The sequence below is a fragment of the Carlito syrichta genome, unplaced genomic scaffold, assembly GCF_000164805.1.
Source record: "Carlito syrichta isolate Samal-C Ts95f unplaced genomic scaffold, Tarsius_syrichta-2.0.1 Scaffold301545, whole genome shotgun sequence".
Taxonomy (NCBI): Eukaryota; Metazoa; Chordata; class Mammalia; order Primates; family Tarsiidae; genus Carlito; species Carlito syrichta.
The window spans coordinates 75,223-94,539 of NW_007245641.1; the positions used below are offsets into that span (position 1 = coordinate 75,223).

The 19,317-nt window shown below is 42.7% G+C and overlaps 1 protein-coding gene across 3 annotated transcripts in view; it reads right to left on the reverse strand.

Moving 5' to 3' along the window:
* The window catches only part of CAPZA1 (capping actin protein of muscle Z-line alpha subunit 1), a 50,378-nt gene extending 31,062 nt beyond the window's left edge, over positions 1–19,316 (reverse strand). For 2 of the 3 annotated variants that reach the window (XM_021710798.1, XM_021710800.1), the window contains exon 1: positions 19,137–19,311. In XM_021710798.1, the coding sequence (XP_021566473.1) occupies positions 19,137–19,175 (39 nt within the window). In that variant the 5' untranslated portion in view covers positions 19,176–19,311. Of the gene's footprint in view, positions 1–19,136 lie in introns of all 3 variants that reach the window. The other variant, XM_008054848.2, reaches the window with a different exon arrangement.
* Between the last annotated feature and the right edge of the window lies 1 nt (position 19,317).

Sequence of the window (19,317 nt, forward strand, 5' to 3'; positions counted from 1 at the left end):
AAAAAAAAAAAAAAAAAAAAAAAAGTAAAGTCTGTACCACCTCAGGGTTACTGTATCTGAGGGTTCATTTACATCATCTTTATTCAGTCTCTGTTCAAATTGTATCTGCTACATAAACTGTGCTTCCGTAACTCCCTGACTCCCATATATAAATTAGCTGCTATACTGTTCCCACCCCTCACAATCCTAGTCTTTACTGCTTTATTTTCTTCAAGGAATTTGCTACCACTGAACATATACACATATACTTACATGCTTACTGTCCAACACTCCCATCCCCCCGAGAAGTCCAAGAGCACAGAGTAGGTGTCAGTAAACTGCTAATGTATACAGCAGAGATGAAATATTTTAGGGTTTTGTGGGTCACAGAGTTTCTGTACTAACTGTAAACAAATAAGCATGATTGAGGCTGGGCACAGTGGCTCATGTCTGTGACCCCAGCACTTTGGGAGGTTGAGGTGGGAGAATGGTTTGAGCCCAGGAGTTCGATTTCAGCCTGGGTAACACTGTGAGACCCCATCTTTACAAAAATAAAAAAAAAAAATTAGCTGAGTGTGATGACATGCACCTATAGTCCCACCAGGAGTTCGAGGCTGCAGTGAGCCGTGATTGTGCCACTGCACTTCAGTCTAGGCAACAGAGTGAGATCCTGACTCAAAAAAATAAAAATACATAAACATGATTGCATTCCAATAAAACTTGATTTTGGATACTGAAATCTGTATTTCATGTAATTGTCACATGTCAAGAAATAATATTTTTAAAATTTGTTTTTAATCATTCAAGGAAAATAAGTCCATAAGCTCTAAAAATTAAGTGGTGGATCTGGTCATAGTTTGCCAACTCCTGGCACAGAACCTAAGAATTTTTTATGTTTGTTCCCTGTTGTATATCCAGGGCTGAAAGCTAGTAAGTGTCAGGAATGTAAATAGATGAATACTACTCTATTGTTCACAAATTTTTTTATAACTTGTTTCTCTTTTGATCCTTAAAACAGCTTGTTAAAGTAGGCAGGGAAGAAACTACTATCCCCATTCATAAATGAAGAACTAGACTCATGGAGTGTGAAAGCCTTGCCTGAAGTCGCATGCTTATAAAGGGGCAGAGCTAGAATTAGAACTTAAGACATTCAACTACATCATGCTGTATTAAAAGTAATTTGAGCCGGGTGTGAGGCTCATGCCTGTAATCCCAGAACTTCGAGAGGCAGAGGTGAGAGGATTGCCTGAGTCCAGTGGTTTGAGACCAGCCTGGGTAAACTGGTGAGATCTTATCTCTACAACAAATCAAAAGGTTACAGGGCGTGGTGGTGCATACCTGTGTTTCCAGCTACTTGGAAGGCTGAGATGGAAGGATCACTTGAGCCCCACAGGTCAAGACTGCGGTGGCCACGAGCGTGCCACTGCACTCCAGCCTGGATGACAGAGTGAGACTCTGACTCAGGGTTAAAAAAAAAAAAAAAAAGTAAAATTCTGCAAGATTATCTCGTGTGACACATGGATTTGGCTTTGTCTCTTCAGAATTTTTTCTTAAGCCAGGAATTGAGTCAAAGGTATGCTTCTGAAGGGTTTGCAGTTGTCACAAAATTAGAAAAGAGATATAATGACAAACAACAAGTTAAAAGCCAAAACTTTATCATCCAACTTCAAAATGGGGCTGAAAGTAAAATAAAATTTAGCAGAGCAAACGGGGAAAGGGAAATGGCTAAGCTGTTAGTGACTGTAAAAATATTTTTGCTGTAATAAAAATGAGGGATGGCACTTTGATTAACAGTGATTGGTCAAACATTCTCAAGGTTGGGATGGGGAAGTAAAGGAAAAAGCAGTATCTCCTACAGAGGGGAGACAGCCCAGCTCCCCCTGCTTGAGAACCAGAGATGAAGGTTTTAGTTGAACAAAAACTGAACTGTTGCTTTTTTTCTTAAAGTCTTTAAAAAAACTTGTCCCATTTCATAAAGTAATGTAGTTTTACTGTACATAACATTCGTCACCTGGAATCTGCACTGAAGGGTATATAACTCCATGGATATTTTATTTTATTTTTTGAGTTGGGAGTTTCACTCTGTTGCCCAGACTGGGGTGCAGTGGGATGCTCACAACCACTGCAGCCTCGACCTGCTGGGCTCTGGCGATCCTTCCGCCTCAGCCTTCCAAGTAACCGGAACTACAGGCACATGCTACCACGCCTGGCTAATTGTTTTGATTGATTGTAGAGACGAGGCCTTGCCAAGTTGCCCAGGCTGGTCTCAAACCCCTGAGCTCAGGCAATCCTCTCGCCTCGGCCTCCCAAAGTGCTGGGATCACAGGCATGAGCCACTGGGCCCAGCAACTCTTTTATATATTTAAATAGTCTGATGTTTAACAATATGAAATTGCTTCATGAAAAAAATCATGAAACTCACTGTATTTTGTTTCTAAACCAAAAAGGGGAAATTTTAAATCTCTACATATAGTCAATGAGAGATTCCTATCCTCTTACCTCTAAATTGGGGAAATTTTTGAAAACTCAGTCCTCACAAGATTCAAATTTTCATTTTTACATAACTAATATCTGTACTAAGTTTAAAAATCAATCAAACTAAGAAAGTCATATATGCCACTGTTACTCAGAAATGGCTTAATTTTGTTAAATTTTCACATACCACATTTTAGCAAGAAACTCTACAAAATACACTGGAAACAAATTTACAAAATTTATAAAACCCAAGCTTTTAGCTTATTAAATAATCTCTTAAGACCAAACTACATATTGTATCAATATTGTACCTATTCATAACTACTTTTTAAAATTCTTCCCTTGACAATCACACATAAAAGGACTTTAAGTTAAATATTTAACAACTACAGCTCTTTACGAACATGGATAATTCTAAACAGACAAGGAAGAGTTCCTTCCTTGTATAATATCCACATTCTATTCATCAGCAAGATGCAGGTCAGTGAATACTGCCTGAATGGTGTATATTTTCGGAGCTAAATCCCTTAGCTGGCCCTGGTGGACCGCCCTCATCGGCATCAACAGACTTTTCTTCTTGGTCTTGACTCACACTCTCCTTGGGAGTCGTGCCTCTCCTCTCTTCCATCGGTGTGTGTCTAAATCCTTCCCATCTTTCAAGGTTGAGTTCTTCCTCTGTGCTCCTACCACACTTGATGTGGACATTCATCATAGCACCTCAAAGATAACTGCTGTTGACAAATTAGTTCTATAGATACCACTCTGTCCCCAAAGCCTGACATTCTGGGGGAGCCAAGTGCCTTGCTTCTTCCTTTTCTATAGGATACAGGGCCTAGTAAATTAAAATGTACACAGGCAAATAATAAATGTTTATGAAATCTCTTTTCAATAAAGTGACACAAAGAAAATATTCTCAGTTTTTAAGGTTATTATGAAAAATACAGAGTAAGGATCAGACAGACCTAGTTTTGAATTTCAGTCTCTTAAAAATCTCTTTGGCCAGGCACAATGCCTGATGGCTGTGATCCCAGCACTTTGGGAGGTGGAGGCAAGAGGATAACCTGAGCTCAGGGGTTTGAGACCAGCCTGGGCAACTTGGCGAGACCTCGTTTCTACAATCAATCAAAAAATTAACTGAGCATGGTGGGGAGTGCCTGTAGTTCCAGCTACTTGGAAGGCTGAGGCGGAAGGATCGCCGGAGTCCAGCAGGTGGAGGCTGTGGTAGCCTTGAGCGTGCCGCACTGCACTTCAGCCTGAGCTACAGAGGGAGATTCCGACTCAAAAAAAAAAAACAACTCCCCCTTTCAAAAAAAAAAACCTCTTTGAACTAGTCTTTCCCTATAGTGGGACAGTACTTATTCTTTAAGAATTGCTGTGAAGATTAAATAAGATGTTATATATCAAGTCTTTTGCAGAACACTTAAAACAGGAGAAGGCTTAATAAATGTCAGTTGTTGTTATCTTAACTGGCCACGGGAAGATAACCTTTGCTTTAAATTATTAAACTGAGCAGCCCCTTCAAATTACTAAGAAAATAATTTCTCTTTTCTAGAAATCCTTTGGGTCCTTGTCACTTTATATTCTCCATCATCACCATCATTATAATCTTTACCAGTAACTACAAACGGCAATTTTTTTTTTTTTTAGTTGGCATGCCCAGATTGGAGTGCAGTGACCACTCCCGGCCACCGCAGCCTCAACCTGCTGGGCTCCAGCGATCCTTCCGCCTCAGCCTTCCGAGTAGCTGGAATGACAGGCGTGCGCTACCACACCCGGCTGATTTTTTGATTTAGTGTAGAGGTGAGGTCTTGCCAAGTTGCCCGGGTGGGTCTCGAACCCGCGGGCTCAGGCAATCCACTCACCTCAGCCTCCCAAAGGTGCGGGATTATAGGCTGAGCCACCGAGCCTGGCACAAACAGCAAATTTTTATTGACTAAAAAAGTTTTTCAAAATGTCTTTGCTTCCAATTCTGTTTAAAGTAATAACACATCTTTCAAAGTTTTCTTATATTTTTCAAATAGGCTACATCCTTCAAGAAAGGATAATAGTAGTAAACTGTGCCTCTGTAAATATTTTACTTATTTTTTATTCTACTCCATTCCAGAAGTATTCAATGACAAATAGTTGCATTTCTTTTCCTGAAAGAATTATATAGTGCTTTATTCTTATCCTAGTAAGAAGAAAAGTTCTTTTTGTGTAGCGTTCAAAGGTGCTTCCTAAGGAGGAAGTTTTTTTCCATATGAAGACATTTAGGATGCTGCCTCAAACTAAAAAGCATCTGCATAGCAAAGAGAAAAATCAGAATGAAGAGAGAAATAATGAATTGGGAGAAAATATTTGCAAATCATACATCTGATAAAGGGCTAACATTCAAAATATATAAGGAACTAAAAAACAACTAAATAGCCACACACACACACAAAAAACCTAAATAAATAATTTAAAAATAGGCAGAGGATCTGAATACATTTCTTAAAAGAGAAACGAATGGCCAACAGATATACGAAAAAATGCTCAGCATCTCTAATCCAGGAAATGCAAATTAAGACCACAGTAAGATATCATCTTATGCCTGTTAGAATGGCTATTATCAAAAAGATGAATGAGATAAGTATTGGCAAAGATGTGCAAAAAACGGCCAGGCTCAGTGGCTCTGCCTGCAATCACTGCACTTTGGAAGGCTGAGGCAAGTAGAATGCCTGAGCCCACAGGTTTGAGACCAGCCCAGGCAACTTGGCGAGACCTCATCTCTACAATAAAAACCAAAAAAATTAGCCGGGCATGGTAGCGCGTGCCTGTAGTTCTGGCTACTTGGAAGGCTGAGGCAGAAGGATCGCCGGAGCCCAGCAGGTCGATGCTGGGGTGGCCTTGAGTGTGCCACTGCACTCCAGCCTGGGCAACAGAGTGAGACTCCAACTTAAAAAAAAAAAAAAGGAAGAGGAGGAGGAAATTCTTTCAGTTGTGGCAACATGGATGGATCTGGAGGACTCTAGGCTAAGTAAAATTAGCCAGGCACACACACACAAAATACTGTATGATCTCACTTATATGTGGAAACTAAAAAAGTCAATCTCATAGAAACTGAGAAAAGTGATTCAATGGCTGAGAGGTGTAGGAAGAGGTGGGAAAAGGAAGGATATTGATCAAAGCGTTCAAAGTTACAATTAGACCCAAGAAAAGTTTTAGTAGTCTATTCTACTACACAGTCAACACAGTTAATAACAATGTACTGCATACAGTACTGGCTGCCCTTCATAAAACTTATCATTATCTATGATTTTTAAAGATTCCAAATAAGCTAAATATTATTTTCCCAGTTAAGACCTGGAGACATTGAGAATGCACTTAGAAATACAATTTCTGATGTATAAAGTTTATTTTGATAAGTCATTATAAACAAGAGTTAAGGCTTGAAAAGCATAAAGCTATGTCTTAAATTAGGATCGACATTATAAAAAGTAGATGGTGGTACTTGCAATAATTTGCTTTACATTCAGTCTTTCAAAAGTAATTTTAAATAGGCTAAAAACTGTTTTCTCTATTAGTAACCAAATATAAGTTTCGTCAGATATAGAAAAGTAGGTAGGGAAGGCAGCCAAGGTTTTTGTTGGGGGTTTTTAAGGCAAGTTTAAGTACTGCAATTTCACTTTTAAAAATTCGATGAATTCTTGGCCAGGCTTGGTGGCTCAGCCTGTAATTCCAGCACTTTGGGAGGCCGAGGCGAGAGGATTGCCTGAGCCCGCGTTTTCGAGACCAGCCTGGGCAACTTGGTGAGACCTCTACATTAAATCAAAAAAATTAGCTGGGTGTGGTAGTGTGCACCTATAGTTCTGGCTACTTGGAAGGCTGAGGCAGAAAGATCGCCAGAGTTGCTTGGGTGGCCATGAGCCTGACACTGCAATCTAGCCTGGGTGACACAGTAAGATTGCAACTCAAAAAAAATCTATGAATTCTAGAGAATAATTGCTTTTCTGGTATGTCTTACTCATTGAATATTTACTAAAGTAAGTATCTACATAACACACATATGGAGTGGCAAAGACTCTCTTCTTTACCAAACTTTAGTCAGGCTTCTCTGAAGCTTCTTTTGGACTAGGTTTTGACCTCTCCCCACATCTCTCCATCTTGGTCTGCGTAGCCAAGTGTTAGCAAGTGGCACACACCTTTGATGTCTGATCAAGTTCTTCATCCCCTACTTGATACAGAAGACCCTGGCCTGCTGCCAGCAAGAGTGCCCCTACCTCTGTTGTCTCCCCTTAATGATTTTCTCCCCACGGAGCCCCTCTCCCACTCTGCTTATTGGCTAGGCAAAAATACTCAGCTGTTTTTACTGTCTTAGGCGGTGAGCCTTATTTCTCTCCTACTGCAGTAGTCTTCCTTATCATTTTAACAAGTGCCAGAATAACTTTCTTTAACAGGAGTCACCACTGTATTGTACATCACTTAGACAGTAGTGTATAAAAAAGACATGTGTAAGCATACAATTTACAACATATAAGAATAAGTCAAATAGCAGCAGCTCCTGTCTATTTTCTGTTTATCCCTCCCAACTACTCCCTTTTAATTGACAACTTATACATCAAGTTAGAAGGAAAATTATTCCTTAGTTCTCATTCTAAACTCTCCTAATATAAGACATCCAGAATGTTGATGAAAAGATATTCAAGCATTCATCATCTGTATTCATTTAGAAGTTCAAAGTAAGTGCTCAGGAAAAAAAAGTGCAGCTCACTGCCGTGTTCACTTAATTTTACATAAACATGCTCTTTGAGGCTGAAGCAAATCTGCCAGGTTTTCAGTGTGAATATACAATATAAAACCTGTTCTTCAAGTTATTTCTAAACAGAACTTGTCTCTAAACCTAACAAAAATCACTTTAAAATAAAAGAGAATTGCGCCTTTGGGAGGCTGAAGTGAGTGGATTGCCTGAGCCCGCGGGTTCGAGACCCGTCTGGGCAGTGAGACCTCATCTCTACAATAAATCAAAAAATCAGCCGGGCATGGTAGCACATGCCTGTAATTACAGCTACTTGGAAGGCTGGGGCGGCAGGATCGCCAGAGCCCAGCAGGGAGCGGCCACTGCCCTCCAGTCTGGGCAATGGAGTGAGACTCCAACTCAAAAAAAAAAGAGAGAATTACTGTATTTTGTAAATGAAATACCACTACTAACAACAGATTGCTATAAGCAGAATGATGTCTTTTGTTTCCAAAGACTATCCATACTAGAGCAATGCGAAAACAATAATAAAAGCGAGATACTTCATAGCAAACGTTGGGGGCAGGGTAAGGCTAAGACTATAACCTGTGTGTGATCTTGGGGCAAGCAGGAAAAGGGTTAAATTGAACAAAAATGTTAGCATATTGGCTCAATCTCAAGTAAGATTTTTTTTAAAAAATTGTATCCTAAATGCAAAATAGTACTGATATGCATACAGAAGGAGAGAAAGGACCCTATTTGGCTTAATTCACAGACCTCTGCCTAAATGTCTTGATCAAGAACTAGAGAAATAGAAAAGTCTGCAGTAATATTAATATTTTGTTGTCACAAAAATATAAAAATAGCCATTTATATTATTATGGTGATTTCTATACAATGGAGGTCACATGAAAAAGAAAATATTCTTATTTGTATAGCAATGAAAAAACCAGAATAAATCTGGAATAAAAATAGAAAAGTCTGAAGTAAAACACTCAAATGAGTCAGAAAAATTAGATTAAAATGAGTGAAAAGATCACATAAGCAACTTGTTGTCTACCAGCTTCAATGCATTAAAACATTAAGGCCAGGCACGGTCCAGGCCAGGCTCGGTGGCTCAGCCTGTAACCCCATGCCTTTGGGAGGCTGAGGTGAGTGGATTGCCTGAGCCCGCGGGTTCGAGACCCGCCTGGGCAACGAGACTTCATTTCTACAATAAATCAAAAAATCAGCCGGGCTTGGTAGTGCATGCCTGTAATTCTGGCTACTTGGAAGGCTGAGGCGGAAGGATCGCCGGAGCCCAGCAGGTCGAGGTTGCGGTGGCCGGGAGCGGCCACTGCACTCCAGTCTGGGTGACAGAGTGAGACTCCAACTCAAAAAAAAAAAAAAAAAAAAATTAAGGCCAGGCATGGTGGCTCATGCCTGTAATCCCAGCATTTTGGGAGGCTGAGGTGAAAGGATTGCCTAAGCCCATGTGTTCGAGACAAGCCTGGGCAACTTGGTGAGATCCCGTCTCTACAATAAATCAAAAAATTAGCCAGGCATGGTGGTGCGGGCCTGTAGTTCAGCTACTTGGAAGGCTGAGGCAGAAGGATTGCCTGAGCCCAGCAGGTCGAGGCTTCAGCAGCCATGAGCATGCCACTGCACTCCAGCCTGGATGACAGAGGAAGACTTTGGGAAAAAAAAAAGAAAGAAAGAAAAGAAAAAGTCATCACCAAACACCTTGAGATTCCTGTACTATCAAGCAATGCTGCAGATGCCAAGTTCAAAAGGGCAGATAGAGCTCAGCAATGAGAACCCATGCTAGATGGAAAAAGCAGCAGTGGAAGGATTCTGCCTTTCAGATCTGGTGCATATCTGGGATGTTATGGCATTCTAACAAAGTAGATCTTTTTACCTTGGGTATTGGATCTGGTTTCACATGCCAATTTTACCACTTAGTTGCGTGGGTTTTAGTTTCTTCACTTGTGAGTATAATACCTGCTCAAGTATAGGACTGTTTTAAGACCCTAATGAGGTAACATGAGACAAACTTAGACATAGCGGATTGATTTTTTTCATAAGCAAATGCCTAGATGCTCTTGGATTCTGAGTGTGCTGTCTTCTAAAGTTCAGATCTTTGTGTTTAGCAATTTGCTCATTCACTCAAAAGAAACCAAAAAACATTTGGTACCAGGCCCTGAGTGAACACTAAAGATAACGACTAAAAAGAGAATAGTAAGCCAGCACATTCTCTACTGCCTTAAACCAGTGATTATCAACCTTCGCTACACATCACAGTCATCTGGGGAGATTTAAACATACTGATGTCTGGGTTCTACCTGCAGGGATTCTGATGTAATAGATGTGGGGTGGAGGCTCGGGCAACAGGATGTTAAAAGCTTCCTCAGGCGATTCTAACATGCTGCCAAGGTTGAACACCACTACCTTACATGTAAATTCTCATGGTGGATACAAAAAACATAAGAGAAAAATACAGTAAGCACCTTGGCTTTCCAATCTTTGTATACTTTACCACCATGAGCAAAACAAATTATACAAATGACATCCCCCTCAGTAAAAATATGTTAACATTTAAAAATAACTATGATTTGGCTGGGCCTGGTGGCTCAAGCCTATAATCCCAACACTTTGGGAGGCTGAGGTGAGAGGACTGCCTGATCCTGTGGGTTCAAGACCACCCTAGGCAACTTGGAGAGACTTCATCTCTATAATAAATCAAAATATTAGCCAGGCGTGGTGGTGTGTGCCTGTGGTTCCAGTTACTTGGAAGGTCGAGGTGGAAGGATCACCTGAGACCAGCAGGTCGAGGCTGCAGTGGCTGTGAGCATATCAGCATTCCAACCTGGGCAACAGAGTGATCCCAATTCAAAAACAACAACAACCACAATAACAACAACAACAACAAAACCCCACAAGGATTCAAAGCAGCAAAACTACCAAAGCAGTAATACAGAGAATATATGACACAGAACCTAAGAGGAAGGAGATGGCTATAAGCTGGTTTAGTGACGTAACTACAAGGAAAACGAGAAGCTATGCTCTGCAAAGTGCTTTAGACATTTGGGGGTGGGGAAGAAAGGGAAAGCACTTTGGGAGGGTAAGGTGAGGGAGTAATAAGAACAAAAAGGTGGGGGGAGACAGTCTTTTGTAAGCAGGTTGGTTTGGTAGAGCAGAGGACTTGGAGACTAAAAAGGAGAAGGTGGGAGTAAGATCAAATGAGTCAGATAGCAGCAGTAATGTGAAAATCAGGCCTCATTTTACTGTGTAGGTCATAGGTAACGGACATTTGCTGAAGTTTCAGAGTAGAAATAAAAATTCATCTGTCAGTAATACAGAAGTACTGGTGTCCTGTAAAATAAAGCTTCACAAAATCTGGAAATCAGCCTGCCCAGTGATGGTTCACTATGAAGTCAAGATAGATGCTATCATTTGCTCATTCATGCAACACATTATCTGAAGATCCACTATGTTTAGGTACTGGTGATTTACGAGTATACTGTCCTCATGAAGCTTACATTCCAGTGGGCACAGAGACAATAGGTAAGGTATTAAATAACTAAAATACATAATATGCTAGCCAGTGATTAATGCTAAGGAGAAAAAGTAACGCAAGAAACATTAGGATTTGGAACTGGATAGGGTAACCAGAGAAGGCTTCACTGAGGAGGTGACTTCTGGTTAACTGAAGGACATGAGGGATACAGAAGGCAACTCCAGAGAAAAAAACAAATGCAAAAACCTTGCAGGGAGAATGTGAGGAACAGAGAAGACTTAGCCGGGCGTGGTGGCTCACGTCTGGAATCCCAGCACTTTGAGATCTCATCTCTACGATAAATAAAAAAACTAGCTGGACATGGTAACACACACCTGTAGCTCCAGCTACTCAGAAGACTTGGAAGGCACATTGAGACTCTGACTCAAAAAAGAAAAAGAAACAGAGATCACAGGAAGAGCAGGGAGGATATAAAATCAGAGAGGAAGGCTGGGTACGGTGGCTCACACCTATAATCCCAGCACTTTGGGAAGGCAAGGTGAGAGGACTGCCTGAGCCCAGGGGTTGGAGACCAGCCCAGGCAACTTGGCAGGACCTCATCTCTACAGTAAATAAAAAAACTAGGCTGAGGTGAGTGAATTGCCTGAGCCCGTGGGTTTGAGACCCGCCTGGGCAACTTGGCAAGACCTCATCTCTACAATAAATCAAAAAATGAGCCGGGTGTGGTAGCGCGCTCCTGTAATTCCGGCTACTCGGAAGGCTGAGGCGGAAGGATCGCCGGAGCCCAGCAGGTCGAGGCTGCGGTGGCTGGAGTGGCCACTGCACTCCAGTCTGGGTGACAGAGTGAGACTCCAACTCAAAAAAAAAAAACTAGCCAGGCATGATGGCACATGCCTGTAGTTCCAGTTACTTGGAAGAATGAGGCAGAAGGGTCACGGGAGTCCAGCAGGTCGAGGCTGCGGTGGCTGGGAGTGTGCTACTGCCCTCCAGCCTGGGCAACAGAATGAGACTCCAACTCAAAAAAGAAAAGAAAAATCAGAGAGGTAAAATCCCAGAGCACACAGAGTAAGAACTTCTTTTCTGAAAAGATAGCAAGCCACTGGAGGGCTCTGAACACAGGAATGACATTTTTGGATGGTCGTTTCCACCAGATCACTTTGGATAGACTGCTGGAGGCTGGGAGAGCAACAGCAGAAGCAGGGAGACCAGAGGGGAGACTATTGTCACAATCTAGGTCACAGTGGCTTCTTCCAGAGTTTCTTGGATAAGGGTGTGCTGAGAAATAGTCAAATTCTGGGTTTAATTTCAAGACACAACCTACAGGATTTGCTAACTGACTACAAGTGGATTATGACAGAAATAAGAGTCAAAGATAACACTAAGGTGTTTTGGCCTGAGCAACTCAGAAACTAAGGGGGAAAGACTACCAAAAAAGCTGCAGTATGCAAATTTCTGATTCATCAGGGCTTCCTTCCAGCCCTGCAAAACTCCCCTGCTAATTACGCGACAACATATTAACCTATCTAGAGAATAACACCCACACCTGTTATGTAAAGACCTGACCTGGTCCTGGTGTTGGACATACATCCCTATTATGGGGGAGAAATGTCACTAAAACTTTAAACCATATAGTTAAGTCCTTGGTTCTAATTCCATATTAAAAAAATATATAATTTGATTTTCCATAGCCTATCTGAAAAAAGAACCTAGTTTCTTCTGTATTCATTAAATTTTTAAAATTAAATTGTAATTCCACTTGTATACATTAGTTTTATCAGCTTAGCTAAAATGAGTTTATCCCTGAGAGAGACTTGGGTTTAGTATCCTGATGAATCAAGGTTTTGAGCTTAATAAGCAGAGGACAAAGATCTGGACCATAGCAAATTCACTAAGATAATGGTTCTCAAGTTTTCCAAGAATTATTGGGAAGCTTATTAAAAATAGAATCCTGGCTGCACAGTAGCTCATGCCTGTAATCCCAACACTTTGGGAGGCTGAGGTGGGAGGATCACTTGAGGTCAAGTATTCAAGACCAGCCTGGGTAACACATCAAGACTCTGTCTCTATTAAAAAAAAAATTTTTTTTTTTTGAGTGGGAGTCTCACTCTGTTGCCCAAGTTGGAATGCAGTGACACACTCATGGCCACCCCAGCGTCAAGCTGCTGGGCTCCAGTGATCCTTTGCCTCAGCCTTCCAAGTAGCCGGAACTACAGGTATGTGCTAACACACCCGGCTAATTTTTGGATTTATTTTAGATACGAGGTCTCACCATGTTGCCCAGGCTGGTCTCGAACCCCTGGGCTCAGGCAATTCTCTCACCTTGGCCTCCCAAAGTGCTGGGATTATAGGTGTGAGCCACCACGCTATTTTTTCAACCTCAAACATGTGTCAGTTTAACAGCAAAATGGGGATAATATAAGTATCTACTCTGTAGATTATTGAGATGAATACATATTAATACATAAGCATCTAGCACAAAATAAGCATTTAAATGTTGCCTAGATGAAACACAAAGAATCCACATGGCAAAGTTCTCTCATGTTCCAATAACCCCACCACCTTGTTTTGGTACAGTCTAGCTGTTTTCTTGCTTATGCAGTATGATACAGCATGACCTACAATCAAGAGAACTTTCCATCTCACAGAAGCTGTCCTAACAATATGTGTATGCAGTAACAAAGAAAAATTTTACACTGCTGAATATTCCATAAAATATTATAGCTGTGATGAATCTGTGATAAAGCAGAGAGAATGCAGAAAGGAAGGAGAGGCTGGGGGCCGAAAGCACAACTAAGAATGTCATTAAAAATAACTCAGGCCAGGCACAGTGGCTCAAGCCTGCAATCCCAGCACTTTGGGAGGCTGAGGCCAAGGAGTTCCCGAGCCTAGGGTTCAAGACCAGTCTGGGCAACTTGGCGAGACTTCATCAAAAAATTAGCCAAGCATGGTGGTGCATGCCTATAGTTCCAGCTACTTGGAAGGCTGAGACAGAAGGATCACCTGAGCCCAGCAGGTCCAGGTTGCGGTGGCCATGAGTGTGCTGCTGCACTCCAGCCTGGGGACAGTGAGACTCCAACTCAAAATAATAATGATAATAATAATAATAATAATAATTTTGGGCCAGGCTCGGTGGCTCAGCCTTTAATCCCAGCACTTTGGGAGGATGAGGAGAGTGGATTCCCTGAGCTCGCGGGTTTGAAACCAGCCTAGGCAACTTCGCAAGACCTTGTCTCTACAATAAATCAAAACTTAGCTGGGTGTGGTAGTAAGCGCCTGTAGTTACGGCTACTTGGAAGGCTGAGGCAGAAGGAACAACGGAGCTCAGCAGATCGATGCTGGGGTGTCCATGAGTGTGTCTTCAGTATCATGACTAATTTCCCAATCTAAGGTTTTTTTCATGAACTGATCCATAAAAGAACTTTATTATTTTGGCCAGGAGATGAAAGAAGCCTGTGTACTTGAGGGAGAAAAGAGCAAATGATAACTGGTCCTTTAAGTGTGTGTTTTTCCTATATATAGTATATATGCATATGTGTGTGTGTGTGTGAGTGTGTGTGTGCGCGCGCGCGTGTGTGTGTGTGGTCATTTTGATATCCACAAAGCTTGGCAGCCTTATGGGATCTACTAGGAAAATACTCCCAGAGGAGTCGAATGTTTCCAGCAGCAGCACGGCAGAGCACCAGCGATGGTAGCAGATGCTAAGATACAATAAATGCACAAAGAGGAACTCAAAATGTGGACACATTTTTGACCACAAAGAAATATCTAGATTTCCAAAACTAATCGTGTAGGAACGGGTGTTTTACAGGGGATGAAGGAGTGTGAGCTGGGGAAATATGAGAATTAATGGAGCTGTGATCTCTTTTATACCAACAGGCTGTGCCTACATTGTGTACCTGGTATTAAACTGGGCACTAGATAAAAGCCATGGTTTCAGTTACCAAGGAACTCACAGTCCTGTTATCAGGGCAAATGCAGGAAAGCAGACAATGACAGAATTTCCTGGAACATTTTAATGCTTCAATTTTTAAAATAGAGATTTCTTATTTGAGTTTGAAAAAGTTTATTAAACTTTCTGGGGTTGGTTTATTCCAATTCCCTCCTGCTTCCCTATTTTACAAAGAAACTGAGGCCTGCCAATGTAAATCGAGTGATTTTTTTCCCCCCAAAATCACACTGGTGGCTAGAAGCACAGCAGGAGAAGGCCGAATCTCCTAACACGCAGAACCATTCTTTTTGCCACATCATAAAACCTCATTTCTAATTCACTCAATGGATGTCTCTATTCTAGTTTTTCATTCATTGTTATATGGAAAAGAACAGTAGAGTGAAAAAAGCATTAGGGTCAGACAAACCTAGGGTCTGAATTTCCTGACAAATTCTGCTACTTTGTTTAGCATTAAGGCTGGTACTAATAAAGTGGCTAAATGGTCTGGAAGAAATTATAATAATAAACATAAGCCGGGCTCGGTGGCTCAGCCTGTAATCCCACGCCTTTGGGAGGCTGAGGTGAGTGGATTGCCTGAGCCCGCGGGTTCGTGACCCGCCTGGGCAGCGAGACCTCATCTCTACAATAAATAAAAAAATCAGCCGGGCATGGTAGCACATGCCTGTAATTCGACTACTTGGAAGGCTGAGGCGAAAGGATTGCCAGTGCCCAGCAGGTGAGGCTGCGGTGGCCGAGAGGGGCCGCTGCACTCCAGTCTGGGTGACAGAGTGAGACTCCAACAAAAAATAAAATAAAATAAACATATACACTTAAAACATAGGGCATCTGAGTTTGCACCTCCTTATTAGTCTTTATGCTCCTGTCCCAGGATTTTGTAACAGATTACACGAACACAGCTCAGCAAAGGAGTGAAGACAAAATAATGACAATGTCAACAACTTGTTAGAAAGCAGCCAAACCAAACAAGCATTAGAGCTTATTCCATTCTACAAGTAAACTAAGGAGGTGAAACGTAATCAAGGAAATTCAGTTTAAAAGTATAAATATTTCTCAATCGGGTGCAGTGGCTCAAGCCTGTAATCCCAGCACTTTGGGAGGTGGACTCGAAAGGAATGCCTGAGCCCAGGGGTTCGAGAACAACCCAGGCAACTTGGTGAGACCTCATCTCTACAACAAGTAAGAAAAATTAGCCGGGTGTAGTGGCATGCACCTGTGGTTCCAGCTACTTGGAAGACTGAGGCGGAAGGATCGCCTGAGTCAAGTAGGTTGAGGTTGCGGTGGCCATGAGCATGCCACTGCACTCCAGCCTGGGCGACAAGAGTGCAATTCCAACTTAAAAAAAAAAAAAAAAAAAGCTTGAGGTAGTTCACACCTGTCATCCCAGCACTTTAGGAGGTGGAGGGAAGAGGATTGCCTGAGTCCAGGGGTTCAAGACTGGCCTGGGCAATTTGGCGAGAACCTGTCTCTACAATAAATCAAGAAAAACTATCCAGGCATGGTTGTCTAGTTGGCTGGCACATGCCTGTAGTTCCAGCTACTTGGAAAGTTGAAGCGGAAGGATTACCTGAGCCCAGCAGGTCTAGGCTGCAGTGGCCGTGAGCATACCACTGCACTCCAGCCTGTGACAGAGGAACACTCTGACTCAAAAAAAAAAAAAAAAAAAAGGCTGAGAGCACTGGCTAATGCCTATAACCTCAGCACTTTGGGGGGCCAAGGTGAGAGGACTGCCTGAGCCCAGACGTTCAAGACTAGCCTGGTCAACTTGGTGAGACCTCATCTCTACAATAAATCAAAAAAATTAGCCGGGAATGGTGGCACATGACTGTAGTTTCAACTACTTGGAAAGCTGAGGTAGAAGGATCGATCATCTGAGCCCAGCAGGTCGAGACTGCGGTGGCCATGAGCACGCCACTGCACTCCAGCCTGGGTGACAGAGTGAGACCCCCGACTCAAAAAAAAAAAAAAAAAAAATTAGTTGGGTTTGGTGACACACGTCTGTGCTTCCAGCTACTTGTAAGGCTGAGACAGAGGGGTCACGTGAGCCCAGCAGGTTGAGGTTGCGTTGGCCATGAGCGTGACACTGCACTCCAGCCTGGGCAACAGAATGAGACTGATTTTTTTAAAAAATTAAGCTAATCACACTTTTTTCAGCCCCAGAATTCTCTTTGTTTTTGTTTTAAAAATGCCAAATCATGAAATAAAGGAAACAGTGAAAAAACCCAAACAAGTAGTTCATCTCATATTCCAGGCATCCTAATTATGATTATCTTGGTCTTGCTGAGCATTTAGAAGTAACTGAAGAGCTGAGCTCTTTCTCAGAAACTAACTCATGGATACATCTAAAACCACTTATTTCTGCAAGTTATTACACTTTCAACTTCCTGTTTCAATTAGCTCATCATGACCATTTCAGGTAACAACGCTTAAGTTAAAAAACCCAACTTCCTCTTTACAAGTTCATAATTTTATAAGTAACAAAAACTTCAGCAGTTAGTTATGAGAATGGATGATTTTACTAGCTTTTACAGAAATACTGGCAAAGAAATCAGAGACCATAATCACCAAATTTAGCTCAGGGTTTAATGCTTTTAGAAAAAGTAACAGCCTGGTGCCGTGGCTCATGCCTGCAATTCCAGCACTTTGGGAGGCAGAGGAGAGGGGTTCAAGACCAGCCTGGACAACTTGACGAGACCTAGTCTCTACAATCAATCAAAAAATTAGCTGGGAGTGGTGGCGCATGCCTGTGGTTCCAGCTACTTGGAAGGCTGAGGCAAAAGGATCCTCTGAGCCCAGCGGATTGAGGCTGCAGTGGCTGTGAGTGTGCCACTGCACTTCAGCCTGGGCAACAGAGTGAGACTCCAACTCAAGAAAAAAAAAATTATTATTAATGTAATTAAAACGCTGTCAATATCCAACAGCATCCTAACTGGCACTTTGAAATACATATATATTTCCCCAAGTTTTAATTAGAAAGGCACTCTAACCTGGTATCAAAGACAAACATTGAACAACATTGGTAAATGTCTATCACTTAGGCACAAGAAACCTCAGTTTATCATCTAAATTCTTTGTGAATTTTTTGTAAAATATTTTTATTTAATTTTATCTGAATCATAACTATTGCCTTAGAATAAACATTTTGTTATAGTTTTATTTCCAGCACAGACTCTTATACAAGATGTCTGTTTCTTTTTCCTAAATCTCAAACATTTATGAAAATCAGTTTCCAACTAAGAGACGATCTAATGCTGAAGTGTTGTTCAACGGCTTGTAAGCGTTGAGCACACTCTTCAGCATTTCAAAATGGCACGCCTTAAACATGATAGATTATTCTGTACAGAGGACTCCTAGGTCATACACAGTCCCCTCCCCCATTCCAATTACTATTTTTTTTTTAAAAAGAAAGACCCAGACAGATTTACAGAGCATTGAAGGGTGCACATTTTGTAACAGCCACAGTGAGAAACAGAAGAACTAATCCTTGCCCTATAAAAAGTTATCTGGAAAGGTCATTCTAACTTCTACAGGCCCTAAAATCGTGCATCTACTGAAAAGCCTGACAAACTGTTATGCAAGATCTGCAACCGTCAGGAAAAACAGTTATTTATTCCACTGAGAACTCGCTCTTGCACTTAAGACACTTTCCCCGAAATAAGTATACAAACTGCACGCTGACAAATGCAACTAATCAAGACTTCGCTGTGGAGCATCAAGGGCAGGACGCTTCGTCCAGACCCGAATGTGTTACAATATAAGGCTTAGGTGTTATATAAAACCTTTCTGGAAGTTAAGAAAACCCAAGGGCTGTTCTTGATTTGCTAACAAGAAACCGAAAACTCTTTTTCAGAAATTATCAATAAAACGATGGAAGACTGTCAGGGCCGTATCTAGTCCTACAAGGGGGAGGTGGGTGCTCAAACTCCGAAGCAAATGCCCCGAGGCTCGCAAATTTAGGACAGCGAATCAGCCAGGCGACAGTACGGGGGGGAAAAGTGGCCGTGGGGCGAGGTGGACACTACTTGGGGGCCTCTCCCTGTCGAGGAGTCGCGACAGCAAAACCACTTCCTGAGGAAGGAGGAGCACAAGGGAAGTCGAGCGGCCACCCTGACCAGGAAGTGACTCGCCCTAAACCAACCCCGATCGTATCTAGAAACGGGGGGATGGGGTGAGACCCGAGCGCCAAAGGCGGCAACATAACCGCTTTCTGACACGTCGCGACAACCACCACCATCCCCTCTCCTCCTCGCACAAAAAGAGTCCACAGTCACGACTCCGTTGGAGAACCAAGCCCCTTCTCCTGCAGGAAGGCCGCGGGGCTGTGCCCCAGGCCCGGGAGGAAGAGTTGAGGAATGGGGAACTGGAGCCACCGTGAGGCAGAGGCAAGCCCCTCAGAGGGAAGCGAGCCGACGGCGGACAGCGGGTGCCCAAACGGGCCGAGGAGCTTCTTTGTCCGGGCACCCTGCCAGGCTTCTCGCCGCGGCAGGGTCGGGCCCCCGTGCCCCGTCCGGGGAGGAGGTAAGCGAGAGAGGCGGACCCCTTACCTTCTCCTCATCCGACACCCGATCCTCGAAGTCGGCCATCTTGGGCTGCTCTGGCCCAGCCCGGCGGCCGGCGCGAGGCAGGCCGGGAAGGAAACCGAGTGATGGAATCGCCGCGGGGGCCGTCGGAAGGACCCGCCCGGAAACGCCGGGCCAGCGGGCGCCATGTCAGTTACGCGTGGGG